This window comes from Podarcis raffonei, chromosome 5 (genome assembly GCF_027172205.1).
Source record: "Podarcis raffonei isolate rPodRaf1 chromosome 5, rPodRaf1.pri, whole genome shotgun sequence".
NCBI classification, from domain to species: Eukaryota; Metazoa; Chordata; class Lepidosauria; order Squamata; family Lacertidae; genus Podarcis; species Podarcis raffonei.
This window is the reverse complement of record NC_070606.1, coordinates 7,520,339-7,537,986: the sequence shown is the minus strand read 5'-3', so window position 1 is coordinate 7,537,986 and position 17,648 is coordinate 7,520,339. Positions and strand designations below refer to the sequence as shown.

Genomic DNA, 17,648 nt, shown 5'->3' with positions numbered 1-17,648 from the left:
TTCTGGCCAAGAGATTGAAAAAAGTATTGATGGAAGAGATTCATAAAGATCAAGCGGGCTTTCTCCCGGGAAGACACTTGTCTGATAATTTGAGGAACATAATTGATATATTGGAAAAACTAGAAGTGAATATAAACACTAAAGCAGTTCTGATATTTGTGGACGCGGAGAAAGCTTTTGACAACATCTCTTGGAGTTTTATGAAGAAGAACCTACAGGGGATGGGGGTAGGCCAAGGTTTTGAAAATGGTATAGGTGCAATATATTCTGAACAAAAGGCAAAATTAATTGTAAATAATGTGGTGACGGAAGAATTTAAGATAGAAAAAGGGACACGACAGGGGTGCCCAATCTCTCCATTGCTTTTTATATCGGTCCTGGAGGTTCTGCTGAATATGATTAGAAGGGACCGGTTGGTTAAAGGTATACAGGTCGGAGCCAAACAGTACAAATTGAGAGCATTTGCAGATGATTTAGTATTGACGTTACAGGAGCCAGAATCTAGTACTAAAAGGGTTTTAGAACTAATTCAAGAATTTGGTCAAGTGGCAGGATTCAAACTGAACAAGTCAAAAACTAAGGTTTTAGAGAAAAATTTAACACCGATCGAAAGAGAGAGGTTTCAGAATGAGACAGGTCTGACTGTGGTTAAGAAAGTGAAATACTTGGGGATTAACATGACAGCAAAAAATGGGAACTTATTTAAAGATAATTATGAAAAATGTTGGATGGAAGTGAAAAAAGATTTAGAAATTTGGTCAAACTTGAAGCTTTCCTTGTTGGGCCGAATTGCAGCTATAAAGATGAATGTTTTGCCTAGAATGCTGTTTTTGTTTCAAACACTGCAGATTGTGGACAAAATGGATTGTTTCAAGAAGTGGCAGAAAGATATTTCTAGATTTGTCTGGCAGGGCAAGAAGCCCAGAATAAAATTTAAGATATTAACTGATGCAAAGGAAAGGGGTGGATTTGCCCTGCCAGACTTTAAACTTTACTATGAATCAGCAGCATTCTGCTGGTTGAAAGACTGGCTGCTTCTTGAGAACACAGACATTTTGGATCTAGAAGGTTTCAATAATGTTTTTGGGTGGCATGCATATTTGTGGTACGACAAGGTTAAAGCACATAAAGCATTTAAGAACCATATTGTCGGGAAAGCTTTGTTCAATGTTTGGATAAGATATAAGGATTTATTGGAAAATAAAACCCCAAGGTGGTTGTCACCAATGGAAGCAAAGGCCCAGAAGAAGCTCAATATGGAGGCCAAATGGCCGAAATATTGGGAAATTTTGAAACAAGAGGGAGATTAAAACTGCAGAGCTTTGAGAAACTAAAAAACAAAGTGCGAGATTGTCTTCATTATTATCAGATAATGGAGGCATATAATTTGGACAAGCAAATTGGCTTCCAGGTGGAAAAATCAAAATAAGAAACAGAACTGTTAGAACCCAAAACTAAGATTTTGTCAAAGATGTATAACTTGCTGTTGAAATGGAATACTCAGGATGAAACGGTGAAATCTGCTATGATTAAATGGGCACAAGATGTTGGACATAACATTATGTTTGCTGACTGGGAACAGTTGTGGACCACAGGTATGAAATTCACGGCATGTAATGCCTTAAGAGAGAATATTATGAAAATGATATACAGGTGGTACATGACCCCAGTCAAGATTGCAAAAATATATCTTTTGCCCGATAATAAATGTTGGAAATGCAAAGAAACTGAAGGTACATTCTTTCACCTTTGGTGGACGTGCCCAAGAATTAAGGCTTTCTGGGAAATGATCTATAATGAAATGAAAAAGGTATTTAAATATACCTTTCTGAAGAAACCAGAGGCCTTTCTTCTGGGCATTGTCGGCCAATTGGTGCCAAAGAAGGATAGAACTTTTTTTATGTATGCCACAACAGCAGCAAGAATACTTATTGCAAAGTATTGGAAGACACAAGATCTACCCACTTTGGAAGAATGGCAGATGAAGGTGATGGACTATATGGGATTGGCAAAAATGACTGGCAGAATCTGAGACCAGGGAGAAGAGTCGGTGGAAGAAGACTGGAAGAAATTTAAAGACTATCTACAGAAATATTGTAAAATTAATGAATGTTAGAATGATGTTGGATTGAAATTAAGTGGTTTCCAGCTGTAATGCTTTAAGAGAATATGAAAAAAAAGGATTATAAATAGGTAATAATATAATGGTAAGGATTTGCTGAACCAACAATTTGTGGTGGAATACAAAAAAGGGAGGTATGAGGAGGTCCGGGAAACAAGTTAAAGGAAAATAAGCAACTGAAAATTTATGTGTTTTTAATTTTCTTTATTCTGTATTTTTGTTATTTATCTGTTTTTTCTTCTTTTTCACTTTATTGTAATACTTTAAAAATCTTAATAAATATCCTATAAAAAAATAAAAAAATAAAACAAAGCTCTACATCTACTAAGCTCCGTCTGAATCTACATTCTTTCTTATAAGGCAACTGAATACAACATTCAGTCTCCATTTCCCCTCTATAATATGGGATAATAAAACTGGCCTATCTTACACAGTTGTAATTATTACAAAGAAAATGTATGCTTTGAGTACTTCTAATGTGATAAATGAATAATACTAAGTCTTGGTATTTCATGTATTAATGCCTTCAATCCTGGCAATGCCTGTCTTTTTAACTTGTAAAATATTTTATTTAAAAATTAAATGTGCTATTTTCTTTTAAATGCTAGCATTCCTTTAAATAAAGGCCCTTTTGATCTTTAGTGCATCTAATGGTAAGTCCTTTTACACTCATGTTAAACATCTGGGGGAACTTTGTGACTTTAAATAAAACTATCAAACTGAAATATTAGTGATTAAACTCATAGATTTCATGGTCAACCTCTATTACACTAATAATGCATCACGTCCCACTATAAGTGAAGCAAATATTCTAGTTTTCCTATGTCACACATTGGTCCAAAGGGTTGGGAAATATTTCATGGTCAATTTACATATGATTCAACGGGTGTATGATTCAAGTGTATATTTCGGAAAATCAGAATAGGAATAGGGCAATTATTCTGCTTTAAAAGTGGTTATATATAATTAATGCAATTTCCAGGAAGAAAGGATCAAGAAAGCATATAAAGAAGTAAATGCTTTGTTATTTTGTTTCTGCATGAAGGGTTTCAAAGTTGTCACCCACTCTATATTATTGCCGTGTTTTAAGATGTGCACACAAATCATGCTTACGAATCTCCAGAAGGCATTTTGGTCCAGGCAATACTCCACCTTGTGGCTAACTTAGCAATAGCAGAAGGCTAGGTAGAGAAGATTTATGTGGCGTCTTTGTTGGTTTATGGACAAGCAAGGTCATTATGGACCACCCAGCCCACAACACAGCACTCTTTGCAAAGGAAAGGGAGAATGAAGCTATCATTGCTTCCTTGCTCAAAGCCCATTTCACAAGGCTGCATTAGCAATCTGATATGTGTTACAGACTGTGACTGTGTCGACCACAGCAAACTATGGCAAGTTCTTAAAGAAATGGGAGTGCCTGATCACCTCATCTGTCTCCTGAGAAATCTCTATGTGGGACAAGAAGCTACAGTTAGAACTGGATATGGAACAACTGATTGGTTCAAAATTGGGAAAGGAGTACGGCAAGGCTGTATATTGTCTCCCTGATTATTTAACTTATATGCAGAATTCATCATGCGAAAGGCTGGGCTGGATGAATCCCTAGCCGGAATTAAGATTGCCGGAAGAAATATCAGCAACCTCAGATATGCAGATGACACAACCTGGATGGCAGAAAGTGAGGAGGAATTAAAGAACCTTTTAATGAGGGTGAAAGAGGAGAGCGCAAAATATGGTCTGAAGCTCAACATCAAAAAAACGAAGATCATGGCCACTGGGCCCATCACCTTCTGGCAAATAGAAGGGGAAGAAATGGAGACAGTGAGAGATTTTACTTTCTTAGGCTCCCTGATCACTGCAGATGGTGACAGCAGTCACGAAATTAAAAGACGCCTGCTCCTTGGGAGAAAGGCGATGGCAAACCTAGACAGCGTCTTAAAATGCAGAGACATCACCTTGCCAACAAAGGTCCGTATAGTTAAAGCCATGGTTTTCCCAGTAGTGATGTATGGAAGTGAGAGCTGGACCATAAAGAAGACTGATCGCCGAAGAATTGATGCTTTTGAATTATGGTGCTGGAGGAGACTCTTGAGAAGATCAAACGCATCCATTCTTAGGGAAATTAGCCCTGAGTGCTCACTGGAAGGACAGATCTTGAAGCTGAGGCTCCAATACTTTGGCCACCTCATGAGAAGAGAAGACTCCCTGGAAAAGACCCTGATGTTGGGAAAGATGGAGGCCACAAGGAGAAGAGGACGACAGAGGACGAGATGGTTGGACAGTGTTCTCGAAGCTACAAACATGAGTCTGACCAAACTGCGGGAGGCAGTGGAAGACAGGAGTGCCTGGTGTGCTCTGGTCCATGGGGTCACGAAGAGTCGGACACGACTAAACGACTAAACAACAAATGTGTTACAGAAGGCTGGTTTGCCTCTTAAGCTAAATGTTGGTTTAAACATGGGGTCACCAACCCGATGGCTACAGGTGCAAAGCACCCCTGGCAGAGGCACCAGACTCTGAGCTTCCTTTAAAAAGGGGGCAAGGGCTAAGTCTCTAATTATGAAAGGAAAATGTGCAGGTATGCTTCTAAGGCAGGCATAGGCAAACTTGACCCTCCAGATGTTTTGGGACTACAAATCCCATGATCCCTAGCTAACAGGACCAGTGGTCAGGGATGATGGGAGTGGTAGTCCCAAAACATCTGGAGGGCTGAGTTTGCCTATGCCTGCCCTAGAAGTTCTTTCCTGAAAATTCTGCTACACAGTAAGTGTTTCTTGCAAGCGAGCCCAGAATGTACATGCTAACCTCATCATCCACACAGATTAGGAGTTGCTCCTTTGTATTTTGTGAAGGAATCAGAAGACCACTTGACCCTGAATTCATTGTTCATCATACCCAACAATCAACATTTCAGCATATGGCTGCGTATAATTAGTGCAGAGCCAACTTGTGAGATAGATTGGGGGGATGTTCCATGCATCAGGATGTTGGGGGGACCAGGAACATGGCAGCAGCGTGGCTTCCATCACTGGTGCCTCTTCCTCCATCTCCTGCCACCACCATCCAGAGATTGCTTCCTCTTCCTTCCAGGGGCGTAGGAAGGGGGGCGGTGGGAGCGGGTCACCCCAGGTGCCCTCACTGAGGGGGGTGGCATTCGGCGCGCCGCCCGCCCACAACTCCCAAGCCTACCCCGAGCCGTCGGGGTAAGGGGAGGAGCTGCGCCGCTTTGCCAGTGTCATTCCCCCCCTTCCCCCTTCATTTTGACAGCTTTGGGGAGGCTTGGGAGTCGCGGCTCGCTCCGCCCCCAAGGGCGGCTCGCTCTGCCCCCAGCTGCAGTGCACGTGCACCGCTCCGGGTGCCAGAGCAGCTAGCTCAGGCCTGGGAGGGCACCCTCCGCACCACGCCCCACTCGGGAGCGCGCCCGCCCTGGGCAGCGCGTCCATATACTCCACCGCTGCCTCCTTCCCCTCCATGGCTAGAGCAGGAGGAGATGGAGACAGGCACTGAAGTCAAGCTGTGCTCGGCTTCATGCTTGGCCCCAGTTGGTTTTTTTTTAATATGGGGGGGGGGGTGCTGAAACAGACAAGAGGGAGATAGGATTCTATGCTGCCACTCATTTTGAGAGCAGCTTCTGAACCAGTGTTTTGCTGAGGCTTTCATTCTATAAAGTGTTGGTCCTAATTCGAACCTATGGCTTAGGGAAGGGGAAGTCAACATGGTGTCCTCCATACTGTCTAGGGTTATTCCTCTCATAAGCCCCAAGCAGTGTGTCCAAAGATCCAGGATGCCAAGTTGCAGGCCCAACATCCAAAGGAGGCCATATTGGCTACCCCTGGCTGAGGGTATATACAGAAAATATTATTTGATCTCCCCTTTGAAAAAGACAACCCTGTATTTCATTAAAGCAAGGGAGGTAAAGGTAAAGGGACCCCTGACAATTAAGTCCAGTAGTGGACGACTCTAGGGTTGTGGCGCTCATCTCGCTTTACTGGCCGAGGGAGCCGGCGTTTGTTCGCAGACAGTTTTTCTGGGTCATGTGGCCAGCATGACCAAGCTGCTTCTGGCGAAACCAGAGCAGCGCACGGAAATGCCGTTTACCTTCCCGTCGGAGCGGTATCTGTTTATCTACTTGCACTTTGGCGTGCTTTTGAACTGCTAGGTTGGCAGGAGCTGGGACCGAACAGCATGAGCTCACTCTGTTGCGGAGATTCGAACCGCCAACCTTTTGATTGGCAAGCCCAAGCAGCACAGTGGTTTAACCCTCAGCGCCACCCGCAAGGAAAGCAAGGAAAGGCTTTAGCAAAACCTGAAAATCTTATCTAGGTTTAAATCCTCAGATAAAACAATTTAGTACTCCTCAGCAAAGAAGCATTCTGAATTTAATGTTTTAGAAGTAGATGGTGGATTTGGTTTAGAGCAGAAAAACATCCCTCCTGCAACAAATAATTTTTACACTGTCCCTTGGACTTCCCAGCTAAAAGTTATAATGTCCATGATCCAAAAGAGCACACAGGAACCATCTGTGAACACACCTGGACTTTTTGGACTTTTTTCCCCTCTGAGTTTCCACCACAGAACTTCTCATGCTGCATTTTAAGCACCCTGGAGTTTAAAAATCTGTTTTGGGGATTGGAATGAAAATGGTTTTAAAACTGACAATAGGGAGTGTGGATAGCTCATAATCATTTGTGGAAATGTTTTTGGTTTTTTTATAAGTGGCTCCCTAGCAAAAGTGCCCCCAGCAAACCTGCTCTTTAAAGTAAAGGGAGTTTAAAATGAGATTTGGCACCACCTCAAGTTTTTGAAAATCCAGCAAGCATGTTACCAGCTCTGCTCATGTGCACAAGAAGAGTGCAGTGCTAGCCTGTTATTAAATTCTGCTGGCTGCATACTAGATCGTCTGCAAATGAGTTTTCTTGGTGTCAGTTCTTAACTTTTTTACTACCTGCCACAACCCACACACAGCCAGGGAACCTGGAGCATGAAACCAACTGTAACTGGCAACCGGCCTCGCAGAAAACAACAGAAGCCAGAGTTAAAATTGCTTTATTAATATTAGTCAAGCAATAGGTGTCAGATTTTATAACCTGGCTAGGAACATTTAATACAACACTGGTTTGCGATGTATTAATGAATTTGTTTTATTACACAACTGAGAGAATGTGCAGGTCTAGGTCTTCTTCTACATTATGGTCTGGAGGGGAATGAAACCATGGAAAAAGTTTTAGGTTAAGAGGAGACTGTGAAGGAACAGTTCCCACGCCCAGTTGCGCCAGAGCTAGCACAGATCCCCACGCGATATATGTTCAGTGTTCTACATTGTGTGCCATGAACAATGAGGCCTCACTCCAGGGAGCAGAAGGAAGGCAAACCATACCAAGTATGGTTTTAAAAGCCTCAGATCCACTTTTAGAAGTTACCTTTTGATGACCTTTTGTGCTTTTTGCTATTACACGAGAAAAATTATGTCCCGTTGCATGTTTCCTTGTTTGTGTCGACAGCCAGGAAATTAAGAGCCAAGTGTGTGGTTCAACTCTAAATGCCTTTTTATGTTTGCTATGCTTACCGCTAAGCAAGTGAAATTATTACTGTACTGCACAAGTCTTCACACTAAATATTTTAGCGGTTTAAAATTTTTATATATATATATTTGGTTTTTTATATTTTGTTAGATTATTTTGAACTTGAGGTTTTGTAGCACCAAGCGGCTAACTACAAATTTTGAAGATGGGTGGATGATTTAATTTTGAGAAACCCATGTTGGGTCTTAGTAATCACAGCATCCTTTTCTAAGTGCTCACAACTGACTGTTGAATTATCTGTTCTAGGACCTTCCCCAGTATCGATGTCAATCTCATCGGTCATTAGTTATGAAATGAAACTAAACTACTTTATTACCAAGAACAACAAATATAAAGTGTTAGGTATACAAATCAGCCAACCATTCCATTTAGAGTAGAAGCTGCAGTGGGAAAGGGAAAGAAGTTCAACAATGAGCGAATCTGCCCGTTTTCTGTTTCTCTCGGTTTCTCATTTTTCCAATCTTAAATTCACTTCTTCACATTTCCACATCAGTTTGAGAATCATGAAAACCACCAGCATTTTAATGCTAATTTCTCCTAACATAGGCATGCTTGTTTACAAAGTTCTGCAAGAAATTTTCTATAATATTGTGCATTTTTAATTTTGCTTTCACTTATATGTGCATTTTATGGTACTTTACCATAGTATATTGGAGAAATGTGAACTTCAAAGAAGTTCTCATATTGTTTCCAAATGTGCAAATTGGGTCTGAATCGAATTTCTTTCCCGTCCTTACAGAAGACTAACATGGCCATAGGAGGAAGGGTGCTTTCTAAGAACAGCCTTGCCGCCTTTAGGCCATCTGCTTCGCAGCAGTTATGCAAGGGTGCAATTTCCCCATTAGAAAGAACTCTATTCTAATGAAGATCTTGGAGTTTTACATACCGGTGGGCAAATCTTATTGCACTCCTTCTCAAGGCATTCTGTAATTCGAAGCCCGGTAACAGCATCTTCCATATCTGTGCAAGAACATTCTGTGCAGCCTTCCTCCCAAATCTTCCCAATAGGATAGACAACATTTTGATGGACGCAAACCTGCCAATAATTAAAACATGACACTTACTTCACAGAAAACTGCACACCAAGTGTTCTCATAGGATTTTGCTGGGTTGCAAGGAAAGCAAGAATTCCTTTGCGTGTTCAGACCTTTAAATCTCCCCCTTAAATAAATTCAGACAAGACTCAAATTTTGGTTTGGTTTTTGGCAGAATTTAGGCCACAACTTTATTGATTACAGAAAGTGACTGGTTGCATAGGCTCTGGTTCGACTAGCTCCCTGCCATGCAGGTAGCACTGACCCAGGGTTCCAGCATAGATCAGCCAAGGGTGAACACCTGGATAAGCGGAAAGCCAGGAACAGGCTAACTCTGCCACCCAAATGTCCCCCTGGACTCAGGCACGGGCACAACCCCCTCTCAGGGGTTGACCAAACCAAGTTGAGTCTGTGGATTCCTTTAATGGAATACCCTTCACATAGGGATGGCGAGAGCGTTCTCCCATCCCTATCATCTCAACCAGTGCCTATCCGCAACCTAACAAGTTGTGATGATTTGCTATGCGGCAGGTGAAACCCAAATGGCAACAGCTAATCAGCCAAGTGGGGAAAATTCCTGCCGTGCCCCTGTCCCAATGACAGACGACACACGACGGCATAGCAAGGTCAAGTGCACAGCTCTAAATATAGGGAGAGGTGGGCGGGTGGTCTGATGCATGAGCCAAAAGAGGAAGCTCGGGGTCATGTGCATGGGCATAAATAGGTCCCTTGATCCATTTAGGCTGCGTCCCATTGGCTTGATTAAACCCAGCATCAAGAGACATACCAACTGGGTGTTGTGGCTATCCAATCGTAGCCACCCACAACACGGTTTGGTTGCCAGGTCTCACCGCAACACGTGCCCTCTTTAAGGGAGGACCTGATTTATCAGGTGGTCAGGTGTATGTATGACAACATGTATATTCTTGTATGACAACAGGCATATCAGTTTGTTCACTGTTGCTAACATCCCTCACAATGTGCAATTGTGGAAGCTTTGACTTTGTTTTCAGGGCACACTCTCAGTTAATCCTCCTTATGCTGATGCAGATACAGTGGGTCCCAGCAACTGTTTTATATATTTGCAAAACATTTTAGCAAACTTAAACCACTTCAGTAAGAAGCTTGCACAACAAATCTGGTCCCCCAAAACACCATATTTTTTCTGATATGGGGCGTGAGATAAAGAAATGCACTGGAAAGTGTGGGGTGACACTTGCTTTCATGAAATGTCATCTAATCTCCCTGCAAAAAAATCAGAATGAATGCTCAATAAACAGATTGTCTGGAAGCGCCTACAATCTGCTATCAGTTTTATTAAATGATTCTGATTTCAGTACATCTTGCTTTGTATTTTTTTGTTTTGTGTTTTGCATTTATTGTGTGTTACGTATTTTAGCAACCCCCAGAGCTGTTTTGAATTCTTTTACAAAGAAACTTAGGATAGGATTCAAAAACAAACATTGACATTTAGCATGCCAGAGTTTGCCTTCCATAACAACCAGTGCCGGATTTACATATAAGCTAAACAAGCTATAGCTTGGAGCCCCAATCTCTTTGGATGTACATTTCCAAAATATAAGATAAAAAACAAATAAAATGAAACCTACATACAGCAACAGTGTTTTGTGTTGTGTAGGCTCCTATGATGTAAGTAATGGACCCCGCCTGCTAGCCTGCTCCCTAAAATACCACTTTGATAAAATACATATTTAGTTATGTGCAAGTGGCTTTAGATACCTATTAGGTCCATAAATTACTATATAGTATATATTCAACACAAAAAACAGCAATAATTTGTTGTTGACAAAGGACAGCTGGACCTATAAAGGGCCCCATTACCTTCAGTAGCTTAGGGCCTCATCAAACCTACCGTATTTTTTGCTCTATAAGACTCACTTTTTCCCTCCTAAAAAGTAAGGGGAAATGTGTGTGCGTCTTATGGAACGAATGCAGGCTGCACAGCTATCACAGAAGCCAGAACAGCAAGAGTGATTGCTGCTTTCACTACGCAGCGATCCCTCTTGCTGTTCTGGCTTCTGAGATTCAGAATATTTTTTTTCTTGCTTTCCTTCTCCAAAAACTAGGTGCGTCTTGTGGTCTGGTGTGTCTTACAGAGCGAAAAATACGGTAAATCCAGCCCTGATAACAACAATCTCCTTTTGATGTTATCCTCCCATTCTGATGGAGCCCTAGGCATTACACCCCTATTGCAAAATGACACAACGTTCAGATAACAGCAGGATTTGGGTTGGATACACCAGAGCTGGCGGAAGATGGGAGAGGAAGGCACAATTCCAGCCCCTGACTTGCACAAACTCTGCAAAGGTAGCATCTTGATGGGAATAAAGGAGATGGTCTGGGTGAGATGGGCAGGAATAGCCCATGCATGGTGCGAGCCTTGTCAACAAAGTCATTCTTCATGGGCAGGTAGGACAATTCATTATTTTTACCTTGTCGGGGTTGCAGGTGGTAGATGTGCAGCCACAGTCGTTAGTGAGAGTTGTTGATAAGTATCCAGCAGGGCAGGCCACTGTTGAATTGACACAGTCACAAGTACACTGAAATTCATCACAGCACTGAGTCTTCTTAATAGTAAGCTTCCGGTGAGGTGGGCAGGGAGCAATTGGCTGTGGGTCGCAATCCTCTTTTTTGCACACTAGGAAACAAAAAAATCCAGAAACAAACAAGGCTATGCAACAAGCAAGCTGTTATGTACTGAAGTTCTCACACTGGGCCAGCAGGGGATACTGTAGATAGTTATGCAAATGAAGGATCGAAAGTGACGTTCAGTGATTGGATAGTTTTAGAAAGTTGCTACAGTAACGTTGTACTGGAGCTCTATATAAGCAGGCTGACTGAGCCCTTCAGCTCAGTTCTGTTCTGGCCTGTGAATAAACAAGAGCTGTTTGAAGAATCGCTATGTCGTCTGATATGTTCATCCACAACTTAACACAATCTGCAAAAGGAGCCTTTGCTTTTTTTTTTTTTAAAGAACAGTATTTGTATGTTGCCCCAAAGCTAATGTTCTCAGGGCAGTGAATACAATGTGAAAACAGTAATTAATTTATTAAGGAACAAGCAAAAACAAACAATCGTATTTTTTTTAAAAGACACAGAACCACCACCAGCAATCAACATAAACACCACGAAAAGAAATCAAGTACATGGAGCTCACAGAGCACATCTCATATGCTCATACATACACAAAAACACACAAACATGCACCAGAAAGAATTGCATAAGTAAGTAAAACCAGTATTTGATGTTTCAAAGGAATTTTACCACATGCATAATCTGGCCTGCATTTTCCAGGATTCGTCTGCAAAAGCTGGAGACCATCTTCACAATGAGGTACAGCTGGCATTTTGCAACTGACCAGGTCACAGACTAAAAACAGAAAACAGAAAATGGAAGGAATCAAGCGTTATGCATTTTCAGAGCCAGCCCAATCCCCACACAGTTTAGATAACCCTGATGTTCCCCAGATCCCCAGCTGGGGTCTGGGAGGGATAAATGCTCAATGCCTAAGCCAAGGTCTCCCTACATCTGAGAATTTAATAAAGTTGTGGCCAATTTTAATCCCATAACACGTTGTCATGAGTCGTCATTCCTCCCGGGGGTTGCCTGGGGTCGGGGGGGGGGGTCTCCGCCTGGCCACACAATTTTCCTATTTGTACCCTACATATCTTACTGGGTTGCCCCAGTACTCCAGGCAGCTTCCAACATATATAAAAAACACAATAAACATTCGGAAAAAACCTTCCCTACACAGGATTGCCTTCAGGTGGCTTGGGGGTTGGATAACTCCATACCCTCCCACATTTCTCCAATGAAAATAAGGAAAAGCGGGAAATTCCAGGATCAAATCAGAAAGCGGGATGGCTTCTCTAAATCAAGGCCGTCCCTGGAAAATAGGGACACTTGGAGGCTCTGTGCATACGACTCCCCCAGAGACTCACCACATTCGTAGAACGGGCAACACTGCTCAGAATCCCTTCGTAATCTTGGAATTTCACAGGAACCACAAGCAGGAGCTACAACAAGAGGGAAACAATAACCCACGTCCATTAATACTCAAAGCAAGAACAGCCAAACTTTCCCTCAAGGGCCACTCTCCTTGGAGGCCAGAATTGCGGTATATTTCTCATAGATTGTAGTGAGGGCTTCATTGATGAAATCAATGACCTGGCACCTGAGGCAAATCACAAGATGGAATCTCCCTCCCCATAAGGGAAGAAAAAGTGAGTGAAGACCTACATCAGGATTTGTTGCCCCTGTGGATCTGCTGCCTGAGGTAGTCACCTCACCTTGCCTCATGAGTGGGCCGGCCATCGGTATAGGAAGAGATAGGAATTAATGCAGCTCCTGAAAAGTCTCTTCCAGTGGCTCTGTGCCTTTCCACACTGTGCATGAGGAATTAGCCCTGCTCAGGCTTTTAACTGAACACAAGTGGACTTAAAACAGAGGACAGGGAGGGATGGGCATGCAAGCTCCATCCATCCCAACATCCCCAGGGGCATATGGGCTCATTTTCACATCTTCATGTGTTTAACACAAAGGTCTGCACACATGTTTTAAGTGTGTTTTACAGGATGCACGTAGAAGGCAGGGCCATGGGGTGGAAGTACAGGTAATGTCGGACCGACAGCTTAATCCATGAAAAAGCAGGGAAGTTTTAGACAGTAAAGGAAGTGTTATGTCTTTTTTGAAGGGTGGGAATTCTTGACTTACGCTGGGGGGTTGGACAAGGCTGAATGGCGCAGCTGATGGTCCTATTTTCTAGACACATGCAGATCTTGCAGGGTTCATTGGAAGGAATCCATGTTTCCAAGTGCTATATGTTTGAAGAAGAAAAATTGTCTGATTATTTGTTATGCAATCTGATTTTGGGGGGTGGGGAGAGGGACAGGAGAGAGAGAGAGAGAGAGAGAGAGAGAGAGAGAGCTACCTAGAAAATAAAGCAAAACAGAATACTACATATGGTATTGCTTTGGTTTGTTAGAATAATTACAAGAAACCAGAGATGTTGCCCAATTTAACATTAGGGCTAATACATTTAGCACAAGATGAAAAGAACAAATCAGATCTCTGCAATGCCCTTTTCCTGACTTTATGAGCACAATTATAAAATACTAGAGGAAATACAAGGCATTCTGGGGTTCTATAAGTTGAAGAACACATACCAAACATTGGCTGAGTAAGCCAAGTAAAGCTGGACCTTATAAAGTTTCACTAAATGAAATGTTTCAAATTAATCCTATTTTAGGCTGAGAATGTTCCAGATTTCTCGCTACAGCATATGACTGTAGTCCTTTTCTATTGGATTCAGACTGGGAGTAAAGAGACATCAAAAAAACCTCAGAGACATTGCTAAAAGACAATAAATAAATTGGTAGCTGACGAGCAATTGACAGGTGTTCTGCACATGAAGGAAGCTGAGGGGAAATACTTAAAAGCCTGGTCCTAGGCTTTCAGCCAAAGCATCAGTACATTACCCATGATCAGTGGATCTACATACACACAGAACATGCAGAAATTCATATAAAAGTTAGACAGAGGCAGAAATGGGATGTAAAGGAGGAAAGCGAAGTCCCTGGGGTCACCCATCAAAGTCAACTGATGGTAGGTTCACAACACAAAAATACCTACTTCTTCACACAATGCATAATCAACATTAACAGCCACAAGATGCAGCGACTATCACCATTTCTGAGGGCTATAAAATGGATTTAATAAATTATCACGGAGGATAAGGCTGTGTATATACTATACCTTTAAAGCACACCTGAAACACGTTATTCCTCTTAAAGGATCTTGGGGACTGTAGTTTAACCCTCACAGAGTTATGGTTCCTAGCAACCCTTAACCAACTACATTGCCCAGAATTCTCTGAGGGAAAGAACGTGTTTTGACTGAGCTTTAAGTAAATACACAGCATTGGAAAACCAAAATCTATAATTCATTACGGTTAAGTGCACCATTTCCCCCCCAACAGCCAGTCTTTCTGAAAACCCAACATTGCAGATAGGGAAGAGCCACTGGCTTAAAGCCCTGCTTAAAAGCTTTCCAGAGGCATTCAGTCAGCTGTCGCCAACAGAAGCAAGACAAAGTTCAGAAGGTGCAGAATAGCTTATTGATTTGAGTAGCATAAATCTCAACAATCTCAGGCTCAGTGTATTTTAAGCCAGGAACTCTAAATTGGGGGACTTTGCAAAAAGGTAGACTGATACATTGACATCAATAAAGAATACTTTCAATTACTAAATAAATAAGGGCTGAGAAGGGAGTGCAGCATACACTTTTTGTCTTTGGAAATGAGGAAGCTATGGGGAAGAAATTTTGAGATTTCTGGGGAGGGGGAATTGAGAAAAATGGGATAAGTTCTTTTTAAAAGCCTCTGCCATCACTACAGTGGTACCTCGGGATAAGTACTTAATTCGTTCCGGAGGTCTGTTCTTAACCTGAAACTGTTCTTAACCTGAAGCACCACTTTAGCTAATGGGGCCTCCTGCTTCCACCGCGCCGCCGGAGCACGATTTCTGTTCTCATCCTGAAGCAAAGTTCTTAACCTGAAGCACTATTTCTGGGTTAGCGGAGTGTGTAACCTGAAGCGTATGTAACCTGAAGCGTATGTAACCCAAGGTACCACTGTACTTTCTATTGTATGTATGCATCCTGAAAATTCCTAGAAAGTTTCCCTCTCCATTGCCAAAATGTCTTCCCCCACTTTAATGGCCAGCAGAAGGATAAGATCAGGGGTCAGCAAGGTTTACCTCACCTGTGCTGGTTCACTCCAGCGGAGATCCGTCCGTGGGCTGGAGCGCGCAGACGCGATTTCTGGCACCACGGAAGGAAATCCCTGGGCTGCACCAGTTTAGCGCAGTTCACGGGGACTTGCGAAGGAGGCGGCTTGGTTCGGGGGCAGCTCGAGGGGCGGTTAAACGACCCCTGTGGGCTGCTTGTGGCCCATGGGCCTTAGGTTGCCATCCCTGGATTAGATGGACTCTGGGGGAATTTCAGGAAGGTCCAAATATAGAGCACCCACCACCTTGGTTAGGAGCTGTTAAAAATGGCCAGGTGAGAAAGACTCTCCTCCCTGGAAGTGAGGGGAGTGGTTGTGGGCTGGAGCCCGAGCTCCGGCCTTGGCCGGGGGCCTTAGCCCCCGCCCCTCCTCACCTGGCTGGTGCCCACGCCCACCGGAGGCAGCCAACCAGGTGACTCCGGGGGGCGTGTTTAGCAGCTTAATGCTGCGGCTCCAGCTCCGCCTCCTCCTCAGTCGTCGTCGTCCTGCAGCGAGTCACCCACCCTCCACTCCCATTTAGCTCAGGGTCTAGGTTTTTTGGCCTTGCTATGGACCTTAGGTTGGTCGCCCCGGTTGTCTGGGGGGCCTGGTAGGAATTTTTCCATTTGGCATTAGGCTTTTTGGTTTTTTCGCCTACCTCGTAGCAATCGTCACAACTTTTGTGGTATTGGTGGGTAGGTTAGGCATTGGATTCATGTGTGTCAAGGGCTAGGTGTGGCCATCGCCTATGCTATCTACCGTGGGTATTCCGTTAAAGGAATCTGGCGGTCGTGTATTCCGTCCGATGCCTGCTTGGCGGGAGGCCATGGCACGACCCTCGGTGACATCAGGGGGTGAGCCTATAGTTGGATCAGCATCAACAGGCTCCACCTACTCTTGAATAAACCCACCTCCTATAGTCATCCAATGCCTAAGCCAATAGCTTTTCACTGCTGTAATCAATAAAGTTGTGGCCTTTTCTTGCCCATTAACCTTATATCACGTGTCCTTGTGTGTTTATTTCACATAGCGGGGGTCGGGCCCTCGATCCACAAAAGCCTATCCTAGTTGCCTTTCTTACTCCACCTCTTCTTAGGCTACTTCTTTCTTTCTTTCTTTCTTTCTTTCTTTCTTTCTTTCTTTCTTTCTGCTGGTATTAAGTTATTCCCACTTACCGCTGTGACTAAATCCACTGTAAAACATACACCTACTATATGACAAGGCAGTAGTACTTTTAATAACCATGATCCCAGGGGAAATTTGGCACACGCTGCGGTTGCCCCTACCTCCATTGTTGTGGAACTTGAAGTATTACAACAGTATCGTAGGATTAGCCCTTAGAAAAGTGGCTCCCAGTTGTAAGAGCACCATATTTGTCATGCTGTGAAAACCGATGGAGATTTGCTGCAAAGCGATGACGCCCTAACCCTGCTTCCTTTGCAAGGCTCTTAAAAAGTTTGTGTGTATTGCATCACCCTTCTGCGGCTGCTTTTATGTCCTTCAGAGTTTTATGCATATTAACCTTTGTAATGCTGGAGATAAGGGACGCGGGTGGCGCTGTGGGTTAAACCACAGAGCCTAGGGCTTGCCAATCAGAAGGTTGGTGGTTCGAATCCTCGTGACGGGGTGAGCTCCCGTTGCTCGGTCCCTGTTCCTGCCAACCTAGCAGTTCGAAAGCACGTCAAAGTGCAAGTCGATAAATAGGGACCGCTCTGGCGGGAAGGTAAATGGTGTTTCTGTGCGCTGCTCTGGTTCGCCAGAAGCGGCTTAGTCATGCTGGCCACATGACCTGGAAAAAGTGTCTGTGGACAAACGCTGGCTCCCTTGGCCAGTAAAGTGAGAGGAGTGCCACAACGCCAGAATCATCCACAACTGGACTTAACTGTCAGGGGTCCTTTACCTTTACCTTTAATGCTGGAGATCTGGGACGGGACTGGCTGCGGGGAGCCTTATGTCCTTCCTCGTGAGTGGAGAAACTTGGCAGCGGGCAGGGAAAGATTCTATGGCAAGCCAAAACATTCCTCCCTAAATGGTCAGAACTCATTTATTTTGTCAATAATGTACTACAAACTTGGAGCAAATTTAATTGCAGTTTCTTCCTCCTGGGATACCCTTAGGGGTTTCTG

The 17,648-nt window shown here is 43.4% G+C and overlaps 1 protein-coding gene across 1 annotated transcript in view; it reads right to left on the bottom strand.

The window, feature by feature from the left end:
* The window catches only part of VWF (von Willebrand factor), a 163,769-nt gene that overhangs the window by 31,434 nt on the left and 114,687 nt on the right, over positions 1–17,648 (bottom strand). Inside the window, exons 39-43 of the mRNA XM_053387704.1 lie at positions 13,473–13,575; positions 12,701–12,775; positions 12,024–12,128; positions 11,192–11,397; positions 8,591–8,740 (exon numbers count right to left, since the gene is read on the bottom strand). Of these exons, the coding sequence (XP_053243679.1) occupies positions 8,591–8,740; positions 11,192–11,397; positions 12,024–12,128; positions 12,701–12,775; positions 13,473–13,575 (639 nt within the window). The remainder of the gene's footprint in view (positions 1–8,590; positions 8,741–11,191; positions 11,398–12,023; positions 12,129–12,700; positions 12,776–13,472; positions 13,576–17,648) is intronic.